This window comes from Haliotis rufescens, unplaced genomic scaffold (assembly GCF_023055435.1).
Source record: "Haliotis rufescens isolate VD_foot unplaced genomic scaffold, xgHalRufe1.0.p SCAF_20, whole genome shotgun sequence".
NCBI lineage: Eukaryota > Metazoa > Mollusca > Gastropoda > Lepetellida > Haliotidae > Haliotis > Haliotis rufescens.
Genome location: NW_025963891.1, coordinates 12,774,867 through 12,792,790, shown reverse-complemented (window position 1 = coordinate 12,792,790; position 17,924 = coordinate 12,774,867). Strand labels below are relative to the sequence as shown.

General features: G+C 38.7%; 1 protein-coding gene across 2 annotated transcripts in view; it reads right to left on the bottom strand.

The window, feature by feature from the left end:
- Positions 1 to 4,380: 4,380 nt before the first annotated feature.
- The window catches only part of LOC124131677 (DNA polymerase beta-like), a 47,835-nt gene continuing 34,291 nt past the window's right edge, over positions 4,381 to 17,924 (bottom strand). For both annotated transcript variants that reach the window (XM_046495136.2, XM_046495124.2), the window contains exons 6-12: positions 17,321 to 17,372; positions 15,396 to 15,450; positions 10,744 to 10,816; positions 9,678 to 9,748; positions 9,192 to 9,278; positions 8,400 to 8,467; positions 4,381 to 7,763 (exon numbers count right to left, since the gene is read on the bottom strand). In XM_046495136.2, coding sequence (XP_046351092.1) covers positions 7,529 to 7,763; positions 8,400 to 8,467; positions 9,192 to 9,278; positions 9,678 to 9,748; positions 10,744 to 10,816; positions 15,396 to 15,450; positions 17,321 to 17,372 — 641 coding nt within the window. In that variant the 3' untranslated portion in view covers positions 4,381 to 7,528. The remainder of the gene's footprint in view (positions 7,764 to 8,399; positions 8,468 to 9,191; positions 9,279 to 9,677; positions 9,749 to 10,743; positions 10,817 to 15,395; positions 15,451 to 17,320; positions 17,373 to 17,924) is intronic.

The following is a 17,924-nucleotide window of genomic DNA, read 5'->3' as shown; positions in this document are numbered from 1 at the left end:
CATGTATTTGTTTCACGTTTGTCTCGTGGACCTGACTTCCCCACACATGCTAATACATTCCTTTGCGAACTGAATACTGAATACCTGGGGATGACGTTCCGCATTCTGATACTCCACTTATTTCCAGCCTGTCTAGACACTGTGATTAGGGCAGTCTGTGAGATTAGGACATTGTCTATGTCAGAGACCATAACATAGACTAACATTTAGTCTCTGAAATCTTATATTACACAATATCCTTCTTGACTCTAAAAATAAAAACAATTCTCTATGCTGATTTGTGGAACAGAGCTAGCTTGAGATGGCTAGACTTGCTTTTGTATGCATTTCTAGATTATTATTTTTTCATAAAATAAATATATTCCACGGTCATGGTGCAGGACTAACCATAACATAGAACTATTGTATGGCCTGTCGTATCTGCAAAAGTTTGGCATGTATAAAAAGAAACCGAGTTTGTAGACAAACTGAGAGCATTTCGAAGGATTTTAATGAAACGTGTACCGACTTCCATCTGCCCCGAGCCAAGTCCCATAAACCCCATAGCAGTTAACGCTTTTAATATTGGCCGATGTTGTCAATATTGCTGAGCACAGAGCATACCTGTCAGCGTTAGAAACTAACAGTTTCAATCCACTAGTCCTTATAATGATAACATATAGCAAACCCCTTAAAAATGGCAAATTTCTACTTGTCCTTATGATACCTTTACCATTGGGCAGTTTGGCAAGGACTATAGGACTAGTGCCAATTTCTAACCCTGCCTGTGTATGGGTACCAGTGCACAGAGAGCATGTGGTCGGGAAGTGACCCAGTTGGTGTAATGTACTCGTTAAAGGATGGGCGGCGCTGAGTCGTCCTCACACACTCAGGTGTGTCGTTGCTATACAGGACCTACCTAATGTACTACTCAAAACAATTAAGGGAACATATCATTGTTGATACAACTGATAACAGTAAGAAAGTGAGATTTAATTGCTGCATATTCGCCGTTTTATTGTCCGTGAACAGCCGGAATTGCATGACCAAATGTTGTCCTGTCAACGCTGTCAAAGTAACACGTTACCAAAGTCACCAGGGGTCAAACCTAAGAGACCGCCTTCGTGGTCTAGTGGTAGAGCGTCCGCCCGAGAGTGCAAGGTCCGGGTATCGATCCCCGGCCGCGTCATACCAGAAGACGTTAAAGGGCAAGTTCACACGGAAATGAAACTATTTTTCTTGTACTTTTTCCACATTAAAAGTGTTAACCTAGAAGTGTCAAAGACAAAAATATAAAAATATCACAATTAATTAACATATTTTTCGCATTAAAACGATTTATATTTTTCACATTTACCAAGTGTTCTATTTCCACAACAAAAACACCATGGCTTATGCCCCTTGCAATATGACGTCATTGGTGCCAATTGATAAACATTATGACGTCATCATGCTTTGTTAGAGCCGCTTCACGTGGTGTAGGTCCAGGTGTGTGATTCTAGCGTCTCAGATGCCAGCCAGCATAGTGTTATGCTGAGTCACCACTGCGCCGGAGTGTGTCGTAGGCCATGGTGTTTTACCGCAAACTGGTACTTGATATCTTTTGCGTTGAGAATAGACAGGGACCCAGTTGAATTGGCACCAATTACGTCATAATCTAAGGGGGATAACTCAGGCCTGTTTAGCTCGAAAAACGAAGGCCTCATAACGGCATATCATTTTCACACTATTGTGAGCTTCCTACGTTCACTGTGAAAAAAATGAGTGTATATTTTCAAACACAGATACTAATTAATTCTAAAATTACGTTTTGTTTAGAATAAGAAAGAAAGTGATTTTTGCGTGTACACTTCCCCTTTAACAAATGGTACTTGTTACCTTGTCTGGCGCTCGACATTAAAACGTCTAAAACAAGCACTGGTCGGCTCGGAGTGTGCTAGCACTATAAGATTGGCATTGGTCCAATCTCATTAAAATCAGATCTTAGTTCCCGCTATCGCAAAACAAAGATATGAGGACATCCCATTACGGGTCACGTCAGAACGACCTTTCATCCGACCAATCAAAGCGTCGCTTACCAGATCATGCAAGTAACAGTCGGAATGTGTTTTCTAATCATGCAACCTCGAAAACTTTAACACGGGGTATACCGAACGACAGTTACAGCCCGTACAATTGATTCCGTCAGAATGATCGTCTTTCTCGCCCTCGAGAAAGCTGCTTTCTAATTGGCTGATGTCGACTTCTTGTTAGTCATTTCATTGGTCGGTCAAAGTTCGCAAAAGGTCCTTCTGACGTGACCCGTAATGGGATGTCCAGAGATCTTCGTTTATCGGCAGCGAGAACTAGAATGAGATTGTGCCCATTTCGAACTCTAGATGTGTATTACATTACATGAACTTGTCTCAAAGCATAGGAGGTGTGATCGTCGCGATCATGTGCATGGTGAGTTGACGTTATCATATGTATGGCGAGAACTAAGCAGCAACACATATCACTTCCAGAAATCAGATGAACTCATTTAATCCTTGGCTTCTCCCCGGAATGCCAGTTGCATTCGTCACCACTCGCCCCTTTCCGTAACCTTCACGAATGTGCCAGTTGGTTACAAAGCTTCATTTTCCGAACTTCTAATAGAAGCAGCTGTAAAATCTAATGTCCTGTAGAATGATGCCTTGGGACATTAGGTCATGATGAAAACATGGTATCTGTATTTGGGCCAGGGGAAAATGGGGATGGGGTGGGTGTTTGTTGTTCAGCAAAATATGATAGTGATAAGACCAATCACACCACCCCCAATCCCCATAGACTGGGACATTTATTCAGACTAATTTGAGCAATCCTTAACTGGTATTGAAAGACAACAACATACACTTGGCAGGTAAATGACTAAATAAAACATAAGACTGCCAGCTGGCTGAAGCCCAGTATCTTTTCAACACACTTTAGAACAGTTTTTCATTTATATATAAAGATGTTAGCTTATAGTGTGAGTAAAGGGATGCAGGTAAAAGATGCTTAATACTTTTGAGTGAGTGAGTTGTGTTTAAGGCTGCTTTGAACTATTTTACAGTTCCATCACAGCTTATCAGCGTAATTCGAGGAGGAAGGCCGAAGTAATGCAGATCTCAAGACATTTACCCATGAATAATGACTGATTTTGAATCAGACAAACCAGTGACTGTGCAATGATCCACAAAAGTTGGGCATGATGACCACTCTGACAAGTCAGCGAGCACTCAATCCATGGTTTTGGTTTGGTTTGTTTGTTGTTTAACGCCCACTCAGCAATTTTTTTCAGCTATATGACGGTGGTCTTTAAATAATCGAGTCTGGACCAGGCAATCCAGTGATTGCTAGCAACCTTCAATGACAAAATCAAAACGATCTAATGGGACTTATAATCCCTGACAGTCTCTTTTTCAGTATCCATTGTTAGAATTTGGCCCCATGCCACCTATGTTGGCTGTAAGAGGCGACTGAATGGACCGGGAGGCGAGACCACGCAATGTGGTTGATGGCATGTTAACGTACCTCAAAGGATCGACTGTCTGGTCGAGGCGTGATTATTTACAGTCCGCCGTCATATAATTGTAATATTTCCGAGTGCAGTGTTAAACAACAAATATATAAAAACTTATTTTGCTATTAAAAAAATAATGAAGTCATGATAGAGTTATCTCCCTTACACTAAAAGTCCAGTTAGGATACATGAAATGCATTTAATACCAAAGCTACTATAAAACAAACAAAAACAGGAAAAGCATAGATGGTTAAACTACAATAGCTATTGTGACATGTAATTAATTGTACACTTTTATTTTGTATTTCTTCCTTAAATCTCCCCCCACACTACCCCTTCATTTTCACACCATGAACATATCTGGGTTCCATAAAGGTTACAGATATCCTCCTAAGTTTCAGACTTTCAGCCTTTTCAGAGAAGTTGAAAATTAATAACCACATGAACAGCTGTTTGACAACATGCTGTCAGTTCCTGGTAGGCTAAGGCCTAAAAGAATAAAAGAATTGGTTCTCAGGCAATGACTTTTGAAAATATAGTGCGGACGGGGGGGTGTATTTTTCTTTTGACTTGTTCAAACTAGTATGCATTCAAATAAACAGTTGTGCACCATCAGCCTGGGAAAGAGCCTCCCTACATAAACAAGCATACAAACTCCTATTGCCGCCATGACCATAACACAAGATGCGCAGAAAAGCAGTGCCCATGTAAAGGGAAGTAACTGCGTGCGATATTGGATCGCAGTATTAGGATTTAAAGAAAAAAGAAAATACGAACGAAACGTCTAATGTGTGATGGCCGATTCTTCAGCATCCGTGTTGGTGCAGTATCAAGACACCACTGTTTCAAATATTTATACACATCACATAAAACAGCGGTACAACTTTTATTTTCTTTATTGGTAATCATACAATAATATTTCATTGGATTGTAGAAATAATGTTACCAACAATGCACACACTATCACACCACAATCACACATCATTATGACATTGTGAGGACTTAATGATAACAGGATACATAAACATCCTAATGAATGCATTGACACACAGCTCGGACAGTCACTTTAGACTTCCCTGTATAGCGATGGTCGTGTCACAGCGGGTGACCTTGCCTAGATGAACACTACCATGCTAACTGTTGTTCATTTCCCGATGAACGTCAGCATGTCACGTGTTTACGTTGTCAATCGAGCCGAGATTACTGAACAACTTTAGGGAAATTCCTAAAGGTCTAAAAATAACATCAAATAAGGACAGGATCATCATAAGATTCAGGCTATGAATGATGCAGGTTTTGAAGGCAGACAGATTATAATATGTCGGGTCACCAAAATGAAGCGTCCATTTGAAGTTACAACAGAGAATGCTCTACTTACCAAAAGAAATCACTAAGCTTCCCGTAGGCCAATATGAGTGGAGAATATTCAAACTGCGCCGTCTAAAGGGGTTATCCTGGTCATCAGCAGCTAATGTAGCCACACACCCAAAGTTTACATTACATTTATATAATGAATCTTATTATGCGCTTCGCTCATCATGGAATTTGCTCACTGTCTTCATCAGCTGGTGAACGTCAACAAACACAACATCAGTCCTTAAATGATGAAGTGACATTCATCCCAATATAGCAGATGAAACCAATACAGATCTCACACACGAACAAAACACAAAGTATACTCCCATTGGTTACACATTCAGCAAAGCTACTGTTCACATTCAAACTTGCATTTTGTTAAATTATTGCCAGTGTTTTCTTCCATTATGTGTTATAGTTAAGAATGTGATGTTTCACCTAATTCTTCCTATACTGCAGAACAAATGGGATACAACACACGCATCATGACACAATGACAGGCACTACCAAAGTAATCATCACACAAAACAATCATGCTCCTATGTGTACTAATGTAAGGAGATCCACAAATAATAAGAGTGAAAAGTCACAACTGTTACCTAGATGAGTGCTGCTAAACAGGCGAAATAACTTCGGCGAATAATTCCCTGATAATAAAGGTGCCCAGTTTCATTCAACCCCACGCATTTACATCACACATACTTAACTTTCGACCCATATATGCATTCAAGTGTATAAAAAAAAATCACAACAACCTAGGTTAAAAATTATTACATATCAACAGTTTAAAGTATGTATGTTTGACAAAATGTTGAACAAGTAAAGTATTTAAATAAATTGCTAAAACCAGCTACATACTGGTAGATCCTCAAAACCTACTTGAAAGGTTGTGATCTTTTGGAGAGCTTCAAGTTCAACATTTGGAAGCAAGTCAGGAATATTCTTGTTTGTCGTCTCCGTTACAACATTTTCTGAGTTATATCAACAGTTAGCCATGACTGTGGCCTTGATTTCCAAAAAGAGTAAAATCTTTGGAAAGAATAATACACATGGTCAGTATCTAAAGGATTTGATCGTAAATACCTTAACTAAAATGAATATTTCCATCTTTCTTTCTTTTTAAAGTCCTAGATAATTTTTGTCACTAATCAATATAATCACGTGACTAACGTGTCCGGGTAGTCCTGTGGGTACCCGGATCCTACTCAGTACCCACCCAGCCCTAGTAGAAGGAATGCTGGCCATGCAAGATACAGCCTGTAGATAAGTACCCTCCTAAAGACTGTGTGTGGCAAGTGAAGTGCAGTCATAAATTCATTGAAACACCTTTTCTCCAACAGCAATATATCATACGTAGTCTGACGCTTTTAGAAAGCATAAGCCCACTATCACTCTATCATGTCTGTAGAACATTTTCAAGGAGTTAATTTTTTTTTGAATGAATCGCACCCACAGACCGAAACCATATACCATAGAATACTTTTGATATTATTATGACATATTCTGGATTACTCAAGTAGTGGGGTCTTGCATTCGTGGGAGTTAAATGATATGAGTCATAAACAGTGACTATTGTTAATGACACATTTAGCAGTACTGCACCAATGGAACAGTTGGGGACACCACACATAGACCTGAGACATTGTACCCATGTGGAGAATAGAACCCAGGCATTCAGAAGGAAGGATGTATATCTTAACCCCTTCATAAACACTGTGGAATATTGCTGATGCGGCTTAAAGCAACATTTACTCACTCACTCATAAACACTGACTATTGTTAATGACACTTTTAGCAGTACTGCACCAATGGAACAGTCGGGGACACCAGACATGGACTTGAGACATTGAACCTATGTGGAGAATAGAACCCAGGCATTCGGAAGGAAGGATGTATATCTTAACCCCTTTATAAACAGTGACTATTGTTTACCAATGGAACAGTCGGGGACACCAGACATGGACTTGAGATATTGTACCCATGTGGAGAATAGAACCCAGGCATTCGGAAGGAAGGATGTATATCTTAACCTCTTCATAAACAGTGATCCTCATCTTGTCTATACATAGCGTGTTAAGGGAAGGTGTATCGAGTTTATCACTTGGATGGTATGTGAAAAGCTCAATATTACCAGTGTACAGTTACAACCAGCACCATGTGAAAAAAGTCTTTCCCAACAAGCAGTCTACTCCAAATGTGAGATGGAATATTTGATTGTTTCGACAGTCCTCATTGTATTTTTATGCCTGAAATCACACCAGTCATAGTAAACAAGTGAGGTGAACAAAAAGTAAACTATCTTCATCCTAAAAATAATACTTTACAGGTGCTGAATCAAAACTAGCAACTGAGACATGCTTTCAAGGGAAGTTAAATATATGGACACTGGATTGGTTTTGCTGCAAACATTTTGTCTCACAGAATATATTTCTGTGATATTTCAAGGTTTCCTTAATTAAACTGAATATTTTCAAGATGATATGACAAAGCCAGACTGTGAGATATGCTGAATGCTATTTCAAAGCATTGAAAGATTACCCAGGATATTTTTCCCAGGTACATATTCCAGGACTGGAAAGAGTACACAAATGTCCCCGATATCAACTCATTCCAAAGCAAATTGGAGTAGGCCCCTTGAGCTCCGATGTATGGTCATCATCCAGCCATGGTCTACATGCTCCTGTCCTTGGGCACCTTGTATTTCATGCCCACATAGTCAAAGATGTCTTCCTCACATGTGACAGGAAGTGGTTCCCCGGGCGTGCCTGTGCTGCCTACAGGGCGTATGCAATACTCGTTGATAGTGAAGCCCTCGTCCAGGGCATGCTGCCTCATGTTCTTGTTGAAGACGTCGGAGCCAGTGAAGTACAGCAAGGCACAGAAGTACTGGTCGTGGGGTATCAACCTGCACACACACAGGCACACAGGCTTTAAGATGCAAATATACAACTCAAAACAAGTTAAGGACCAGTATGTTACTATAGCCAATCTGTCATGCCATGCCACCTTCTTGTGAGTAGTGTAGCATTGTCGCATGTTTTAAATAGTCTTCAGGACAAATTTGAAACAATAATATTCAATAGATAAATTAATGAAAAAATTAATTCTACAGCCTTTCAGTAAGAAAGGGTTGCAGGAGAAACATCTTCCAGTCTCAAGTTAAAACATTCTTGCAAATTAGTGCTGGATTATTATCTCAAATTCTAAATTCCATTTAGTCATCAAACAAACTTCTTATAGAGAGACTACAATAAGATGTGTTGGGTAACTTCTTCTAACTTCAGGCTAATTGAGAACACAGATTATCACCTTGACAACAACTCAGGATTGAGCAATGCCTCTTCCTGCACACAAATAGACCTTCAGGGTAGAAAATATTCAGTAGCACAAATATTTTCTTGTCAGTATTTCTTCAATGGTAAAACATAGTCTTTGTTATCAGGTCCTCTTGCACCACTAGGTCACCCCACACCATTAGTTCATACTGGTCTCACCTAAAACTACTGGGCTACCTAGTGTCCATGGGTGTGAAGTAACTAACCTGATATCTAGTCTCCTGTAGCTCCTCTCCTCTGTGTCATCTGCTTCCTTGGGTTTGATACAAACTCCCTGAAACAGTTACGGTACACACTGCATGGAGTCCTACAGATGCATGTGCAGATTGCACCTCTACTTGCTTTGCAAATGTTGGGAACCACTTCACCGAGACATACGTTAAGTATATTTCCTAGTAAGTAAACTTAGTTTATGCCATGCCTCTGCACAGGAAATAGGAACATTAACACACAGTAACACTTAAACTGACCACATAAACTATTCCTTCCTTCCTAAAGAGTCAGTAAAGAACCTCACAAAGATTTCAAATTGTCTTTGGTGGCTCCAATTATATTTATTGTGAGTGAGTATGATTTAATGCCTCTTTTAGCAATATTCCAGCAATATCACTGCAGGGGACACCAGAAATTGGCTTCACACATTGGACCCATGTCAGAATCAAACCCGGGTCTTCGGCATGACGAGTTAATGCTTTCACCACTAAGGTACCCAACTGCCCTATATTTATTGTGTTTTTTAAAATAGGGGATGTACGCTTTCTCTTTTCTTCATAAACACTGCAAGTGTTGATCTTGAATAAAATATCGAAGTAGGCCAATAGGGGAAGGCCAATATTACTTGGCCTTGGCCTTGGTGCTCCTGCTTTTGTTTCAGTTCTTATTTCACCTTATAATATTTCAAGACAGTGCTTTAAAAATCAAACAAATTGAGAATTCTGTTTTATATTCAACCAGTAATATTGTTTAGAATCAAAGCTTGAATAAAATGTAGAACTTACCATAAACTTTGAATCCCCTAGGGAGATGGTGTCCGTTACAAAGTTGTTGGCCTCCAAACACTTCACAACTTTATGCAGCAGGTCAGGCTGCAGGGCAAAGACATATCTTAATTTTTCACATTATACATTAGAAATTCGAAAAAATTGGGTGTCATAATACCAATATCATCAACAGAAATGAATAATCGTTTAATAAGTTTGATCCTGACTGGATCATTTGTCTCGTACCTTAACATAATTCAGGAACGAAATTCCATGCCGTTTTGCAAGTAACTCGCCTGATATTGTATCAGTTTGTATCAATACAACAGGAATCACACATGACAAAGGGAGGAAAATCTTTCTACTTGATAAACCTGAGGCCAGAAGCAAACAGATCCATTTAGTGAAAAGAATCTCACTGTAAGTAGAACAGAAAGCAAATATAACAGACATTTAAGGCTGAAGTTTGCCATCTTCAGTTAATCAAAGCTAAATTGTTTTTACCATTTTTTTACCGCCACTGACATAGCTGGGGTGGGCGAGGAGAATATCTATATCACCACTAGAGGTAGCACCTACAAACAGAGATGGACACAAATACAAACAGGCATTGACATGATTCCTATTAAACAAACATAAAAGTGTTTGTATTCATTCAAAAGCAGAACATAAATCACTTTCATCTTAATTGCCATATAAGTATTTTTTATAATAAGACGAACTTGTCTTGATCAAAGTAGGTCACTGTGACATTTGTTACATATAAATAATAGGAAATGCATCAATATATGAGTCCAGTTCTTATGTTTGTAAAATTGAAAATGTTTAACACAACAAAAGCAGTGAGTGAGTGAGTATCGCTTTACGCCACTTTTAGAATATTCCAGCAATATCACGGTCAGGGACACCAGAAATGGGCTTCACACACTGTATCCATGTCGGGAATAGAACCCGTGTTTTTGGAGTGATGAGCGAATGCTTTAACCACTGGGCTACCCGACCGCAAACAACAAAAGCAGGTGACAGTGACTTTCTAGATATAGGATAACACTTCAAAGAATGGGATTTGGAAGAATATTAAATCTGTTCATAAATTGACACAGGACACAGTACACAAGTAATGGGTGCCCAACTGTCAACATCTACTGAACCTAGCCTGTAAGAGGCGACTATGCTTGTCGTAAGAGGAGACTAACGGGAATGGGTGGTCAGGCTCGCTGACTTGGTTGATGCATGTCATCGATCCCAATTGCGTGGATTGGATGCTCATGATGTCAATCACTGGATTGTCTGGTCCAGACTTGATTGATTACAGACTGCCGTCATATAGCTGGAATATTGCTTAGCGCGGTGATAAACAAGAAACAAAAAACGAGTGGAGATATTTACCATTAAATGTAGACCAGTGAATGAAGCACCCATACAATACTTAACACAACCCAATAGGACAATGTGCACCAGTGTCACAGAAGCCCATCACCAGTAACAAATGCTGTGGGCGACGACTTACAACAAGACTGAAGTAGATGTTAAGCTGGCATTTTGTGTTTTAAGTTTTTGATGACCATACCTCTCCTGAAGCTGCCACACACTTTAGCTGTGTATTCGCTGTCAAGTTTCTTGATTGCCCCAACACTAGTATCCTGCAAACAAAGCAATCAGTTAAACTGACATTTAGAAAGGTGTCATACACTCACTCTTTGTAGTGCGTGCTAGTTTACCTGATTAGGGCCTCTGTAAAACATTCACACAAGTATATCAAGATGGTGTTTTCATATATATACATATAAGATAGCTATGGATAAATCGCAAAGAACTATGAAGCACGAAGTATGGATTATTTCACGATAAAACATTGTTCTATCATGAAGCTATTCCTAGAGATTTGAACATTCACTCAAAACTTGATGATGTTGTAAATTGGACGCCGTTATTTTTGAGAGGGAAGTGTCTGGTGAGTTCCCCACAGATGTAGCTGGGGTACTAGGATAAACACAGTGGCCGAATGATCACATCCAAAAGTGGGTGACATCTGAAAATTTGATACTGGGCAGAAAGGGACAGATAATCGACGTGAGAATTGTTCGAATGTGGTACAATAAAACATTGCAGGGAGAATAAACTACTCGGGGCTGCACCCTCATGGTTAATTCTCCCTGCAGTGTCTTATTGTGCAATAAACAACTCCCATTTGTCATTTATTTCTTAAATGTCTTGTGCATGGTTGTGTAAGGTTTTCACACAATCATGAGACAACAGTCCACTACAATAATGACATTACATGACACAACAATCATGACACTACATGAGACTGCAATCATGACAACAGTGAAGTTCAATCATGACACAGCAATCATGACACTACATGACACAACAATCATGACACTACATGACACAACAATCAAAACACTACATGACACTGCTATCATGACACTACATGGCATTGTCATCATGACAACAGTGCAGTGCAATCATGACACTATATGACACTGTAATCATGACACTACATGAAACAGCAATCGTGACACTACATGACACAGCAATCATGAAACTTCTTGGCACTGACCAAGACACTACATGACACAGAAATCATGACACTACATGACACAGCAATCATGACAACAGTGCAGTGCAATCATGACACTATATGACACTGCAAACATAACACAACATGACACAGCAATCATGACCTTACATGACACAGCAATCATGACACTGCAATCATGACACTACATGACACAGCAATCATGACACTGCAATCATGACAACAGCGTAGTGGAATCATGACACTACATGAAACAGCAATCATGACACTACATGACACTGCAATCATGACAACAGTGTAGTGGAATCATGACACTACATGACACTGTAATCATGACACTACATGACACAGAAATCATGACACTACATGACACAGCGATCATGACAACAGTGCAGTGCAATCATGACACTATATGACACTGCAAACATGACACAACATGACACAGCAATCATGACATTACATTACACAGCAATCATGACACTACATGGCATTGCAATCCTGACAACAGTGCAGTGCAATCATGACACTACATGACACTGTAATCATGACACTACATGACACAGCAATCATGACACTTCATGACACTGCAATCATGACAACAGTGTAGTGGAATCATGACACTACATGAAACAGCAATCATGACACTACATGACACTGCAATCATGACAATAGTGTAGTGGAATCATGACACTACATGACACTGTAATCATGACACTACATGACACTGTAATCATGACACTGCAATCATGACACTACATGACACTGCAATCATGACACTACATGACACAGCAATCATGACACTACATGGCACTGCAATCATGAAACTTCTTGGCACTGACCAAGACACTACATGACACGGAAATCATGACAACAGTGCAGTGCAATCATGACACTACATGACACTGCAAACATGACACAGCAATCATGACATTACATGACACAGAAATCATGACACTACATCGCACTGCAATCATGACAACAGTGCTGTGCAATCATGACACTACATGACACTGCAATCATGACATTACACTACAGGTCTTGAAACACACACCTCAATGTACTGCTAAACAATCTCAGGTGTGACTCACATGTTTCAAATCCTGTCTTCAAGGTAACTATTAAATGTTTTGTGTTTGAATCCTTAACAGGATAGAAAAAACCTTCTCTGTTTCTATACACATGTAAAGTAGTGGGATAGGTAGGTTTCCATTTGCCTCACACATAATAGATTTTGTCACAGTTGGCTAGCTTCAAAGATTGCCAGAGAGTTTCTTGGTGAAAATAGTCCTATTCTTTGGAAGAAACTTTACATAGCAACAACAGTGTCATGTTTCGGGACACACTGAATGATGTATGTTATTTAGGACGAAGCAGCAATTCTTGTCAGAGCAACTTAACAAAGGCATACATTTGTTACATTGATTTTTCTAAAGTTTATCTTCTTCGTTCCAGCACATTTCATCCACAACATTTTTAATTACATGGTTGTTTAGAAACCAGTGAATTGGCCCGTGCCCTGTTTCATAAGAAGGTCGAATGCAAAGACGACTGTAACTCCTGTACTATAAAAGAGACTTACGACACCTGTAGGGCTATTGGGGTTTTGTAAAACACGGGTCCAGGGCAGTTGAAGCAGACAGGAGTCATAGATGGTTGTCGGGTGATTGATTTGCTGCACCCACTTGTAAAGCAACCAACTGACGTCACGTTTTTTCCAGAAGACCAGGATATTGGGATTGACACAGTGATGGATATACATTTTCCATTCTTACAAAACATATTATGTACTATGCCATTTATATCTTGGAAAAAATATATTACATGTCTGAAATCTATTTCCAAACCTGGATCTCCTTCACTTTACTGAAACTAATAGATGTACACCATGAAATTAGCTCTATTGTAGCAATATGATGGTGTTTGGTGTTGTGAGATAGACTGCATGACATACAGACTTACAGACTTCAGTGTTGACTGACATATAGACTTCAGTGTTGACTGACATACAGACTTCAGTATTGACTGACATACAGACTTACAGACTTCAGTGTTGACAGACATACAGACTTCAGTGTTGACTAACATACAGACTTCAGTATTGACTGACATACAGACTTCAGTGTTGACTGACATACAGATTTCAGTGTTGACTGAGATACAGACTTCAGTGTTGACAGACATACAGACTTCAGTGTTGACTAACATACAGACTTCAGTATAGACTGACATACCGACTTCAGAGTTAACTGACATACAGACTTCAGTGTTGACTGACATACAGACTTCAGTGTTGACTGAGATACAGACTTCAGTGTTGATTGACATACAGACTTCAGTGTTGACTGACATATAGACTTCAGTGTTGACTCACATATAGACTTCAGTGTTGACTCACATACAGACTTCAGTGTTGACAGACATACAGACTTTAGTGTTGACTCACATACAGACTTCAGTATTGACTGACATACAGACTTCAGTGTTGACTGACATATAGACTTCAGTATTGACTGACATACAGACTTCAGTGTTGACTGACATATAGACTTCAGTATTGACTGACATACAGACTTCAGTGTTGACTGACATATAGACTTCAGTATTGACTCACATACAGACTTCAGTGTTGACAGACATACAGACTTTAGTGTTGACTCACATACAGACTTCAGTATTGACTGACATACAGACTTCAGTGTTGACTGACATATAGACTTCAGTATTGACTGACATGCAGACTTCAGTGTTGACTGACATATAGACTTCAGTATTGACTGACATACAGACTTCAGTGTTGACTGACATATAGACTTCAGTATTGACTGACATACAGACTTCAGTTTTGACTCACATATAGACTTCAGTGTTGACTGACATACAGACTTCAGTGTTGACTGACATATAGACTTCAGTATTGACTGACATACAGACTTCAGTGTTGACTGACATATAGACTTCAGTATTGACTGACATACAGACTTCAGTGTTGACTGACATATAGACTTCAGTATTGACTGACATACAGACTTCAGTGTTGACTGACATATAGACTTCAGTATTGACTGACATACAGACTTCAGTATTGACTGACATATAGACTTCAGTATTGACTGACATACAGACTTCAGTGTTGACTGACATATAGACTTCAGTATTGACTGACATACAGACTTCAGTGTTGACTGACATATAGACTTCAGTATTGACTGACATACAGACTTCAGTGTTGACTGACATATAGACATTTCAATGTCAGTGTATTAGGGTTGTAATGTTTCCAGAAAGAATCTCATCATGGAGCTCAATTCCTTGATATGAGAAATAGTATGAGAATTGTATCATAAGGTTAATATAAGGTGATTGATGGGAACAATTCTATCATTCTATGACATACCAAACTGTTTACCAATAATTGATCAATTTTGTGATTGTTAGTCTAATTATCACAAGTGTACTAAATTTGTCAACTTTCAAAGTGCAAAATGTCTTCTAACATGGCACATGTCATTAATCATGTCATGTATTTAAGAATTGAGACTTTTTTCGGTGTGTTTGGAGGTAGAACTGTAAAACCGGTGTGCATATTGTGTAAATATGCATACCAGATTTACCCAAAGTGTGCACTCTGCTACTAGTGACCACACCAACACTGTAACAAACTTCAATGAATTATCTACCTGTAGTAGCACCATCTCATCTCGTGGGATTCTCTTTTCAAAATCTTCAAAATGCCTGAAACAAATTGTTTATAAAGTCAAGTATTATCAAGCTCATTTGTTGGGGAAGAGATGATAAACATTGATAAAACAGTAGACTCTACAGAGCTCCAGATAAGCTGAGTATCTGCCTGAAATACGCATCAGAAATGCAGAAATACGCAGTAAAATATAATCCAAGCGTATCAAATACGCAACGAACATTACAGATACGCTACAAAAATAATACTTGTGCGTATCATCAAAATATTGTGAAGTAACCCTGCGTATTCGATTAGCAAATGAGCAACTTATTTTGAAATTATAAGTTGGCATTCCGTCAACCTTGCCAAACTCCACGGTGACAGTCAGATCATGATCATTTGCCATCACACTTTCTTGTGGAAGTATCGTGGTATTTTTTAGTCCTATAAAGCTCTCGAACCCACACGACACCAGTTTGCAGGGACTAGATGAATAGTGTTTTAAATATTTAACTTAAATACCCACATGTGTAAAAACTAGTGGGTAACAGAAATTTGAATACGCAGATAGAATTACTGATACCCAATGATTTTAAAATGCATGGGTAAAATACCCACAACACCAAAAGCTTATCTGGAGCTCTGCTCTAGTTAAGTGATTCAAGTGATTGAGCCAGAAATATTTACATTGCAGATTTCTACTTGCTACTCAGACAATTAAAATTCTTTCGTCCCAAATAATATGTCAAATATAATCGCTTCAGTACACAGCCATGAATAGAAACAAAAAAGAATTAATTCTTACTTATAATACACGTTAGTAAATGACAGACTGTGTGCCAGTGTATGATTCCTTGGGTCAGTCCCAGTAGAATTAAGTCTGATCATAGGGACTATTATCAGCTGTGCTTACTAGTCCCAACAGAATGTTACTAGACTTGGGCTTTGGATTAGTGGCTAAAATCACAGTCTACACAATCAACAATTTGTTGTTTGGTGATTATATGTTATAGACAGGAATTTATTACTCGCCCATTGACGATACCACTGTTTATTCTTATAAATTGGTACTACACACTGTTTAATAGCAAAGCATGTGCTCACATAATGCAGGAACTAATTTCACAAACAAATATTGAAAACTCCAAACATCCCTGGGTTTATTCAATGACCTTAGCTTTGTTGAACGGAGCCTGAACATTGGTATTACACAGTGTGCGTTTAATGTCTTAATTATTACTTGCCATTTACAGTGTAAAAACAAAATCACTGTTGTTTGTAAATAGGCAGACATCTATGTGATCCACAACATAATCCAGTCGAGTATTCAAACAGAATAATACAAATTGACACATATTAAATTAATGCCATACAATGGTCCTTCTTTAGAATTTAGGCGTCCGTTCCACAAAGTTATCGTAACACAAAGGTGATCATAACTCCCATATTACAACAGGGTTGATGGGGTCATCGAGTGTGCCTCATCTCCTCTCAGTGAGCTGTCACCTCAACACGCAATGTCATTACATAACCAGCCATAAGCCCAGGGATGTTGGGAGTTTTCAATACCGTTGAAACTAGTCCCACAGTATATATATATAATCACATGTTTGGTATTACACAATGTGTAACTCCAGCCTATTGTATTAAATAATGCTCTCTTCAATGGGCGAGTAATAATTCTAGTCAATTCATCAAGAATGAGATGATGATGATAAAGATGAGGATGGTGACGACAGCGATGATGACAATGATGATGATGATGTTGAGGAGGAGGAGGAGGAGGAGGAGGAGCAGGAGGAGGATGATTATGATGATGATGATAAAGAAAGGGTCTACAAAGATGGAGATGTGACTGGTCAAGCTATGTCTCCTACAGTCAACTGTACACAACAATCAGGCGGCCACAATGTTTCTTCTTACCTGACGCCTATTTTCTGTGCATTATTCAGTTTGTCCAAATTTTTTCTCAAATCTACAAAATAATGATAGAATACCAGTTTTAAACAATAAGAAGGCCTTTAAGCTGTGACCAAAGGAGATACATCTGTCAAACAATACATCACGGTAAACATGTAATACAATATACAGTACTGCTTTGCTTCCATACATTCGACTGTTTTATGATAACAGAATTGTTCACAGGAACTTATAGTAATCATACAATACTTCTCAGAACACATATCTTATGCAGATGATCATATATACCACATAATAACCAAAAATGGTATACATGATCCACAGTCACATGTACAAACTCTCTTGGCACATTTACAAACTACCAGTTTCAATACAGTAAACTACGTTTATAACAAACACGCTTATAACGAACTGGCGGATATAATGAAGTTCAGAACTGGGTTTTTTTGGCCCTGAAAATTTGCTGTATATATGCTGTATATATGTTTAGAACGAACTACAGATATAACAAAATTAAATTAGTTGTCCTTTTGAGTTCGTTAGTTTACTGTATTTAATTTACAGTGATGCAAACAGTATTTGTTTATACACCAATTCCGAGTTAAAA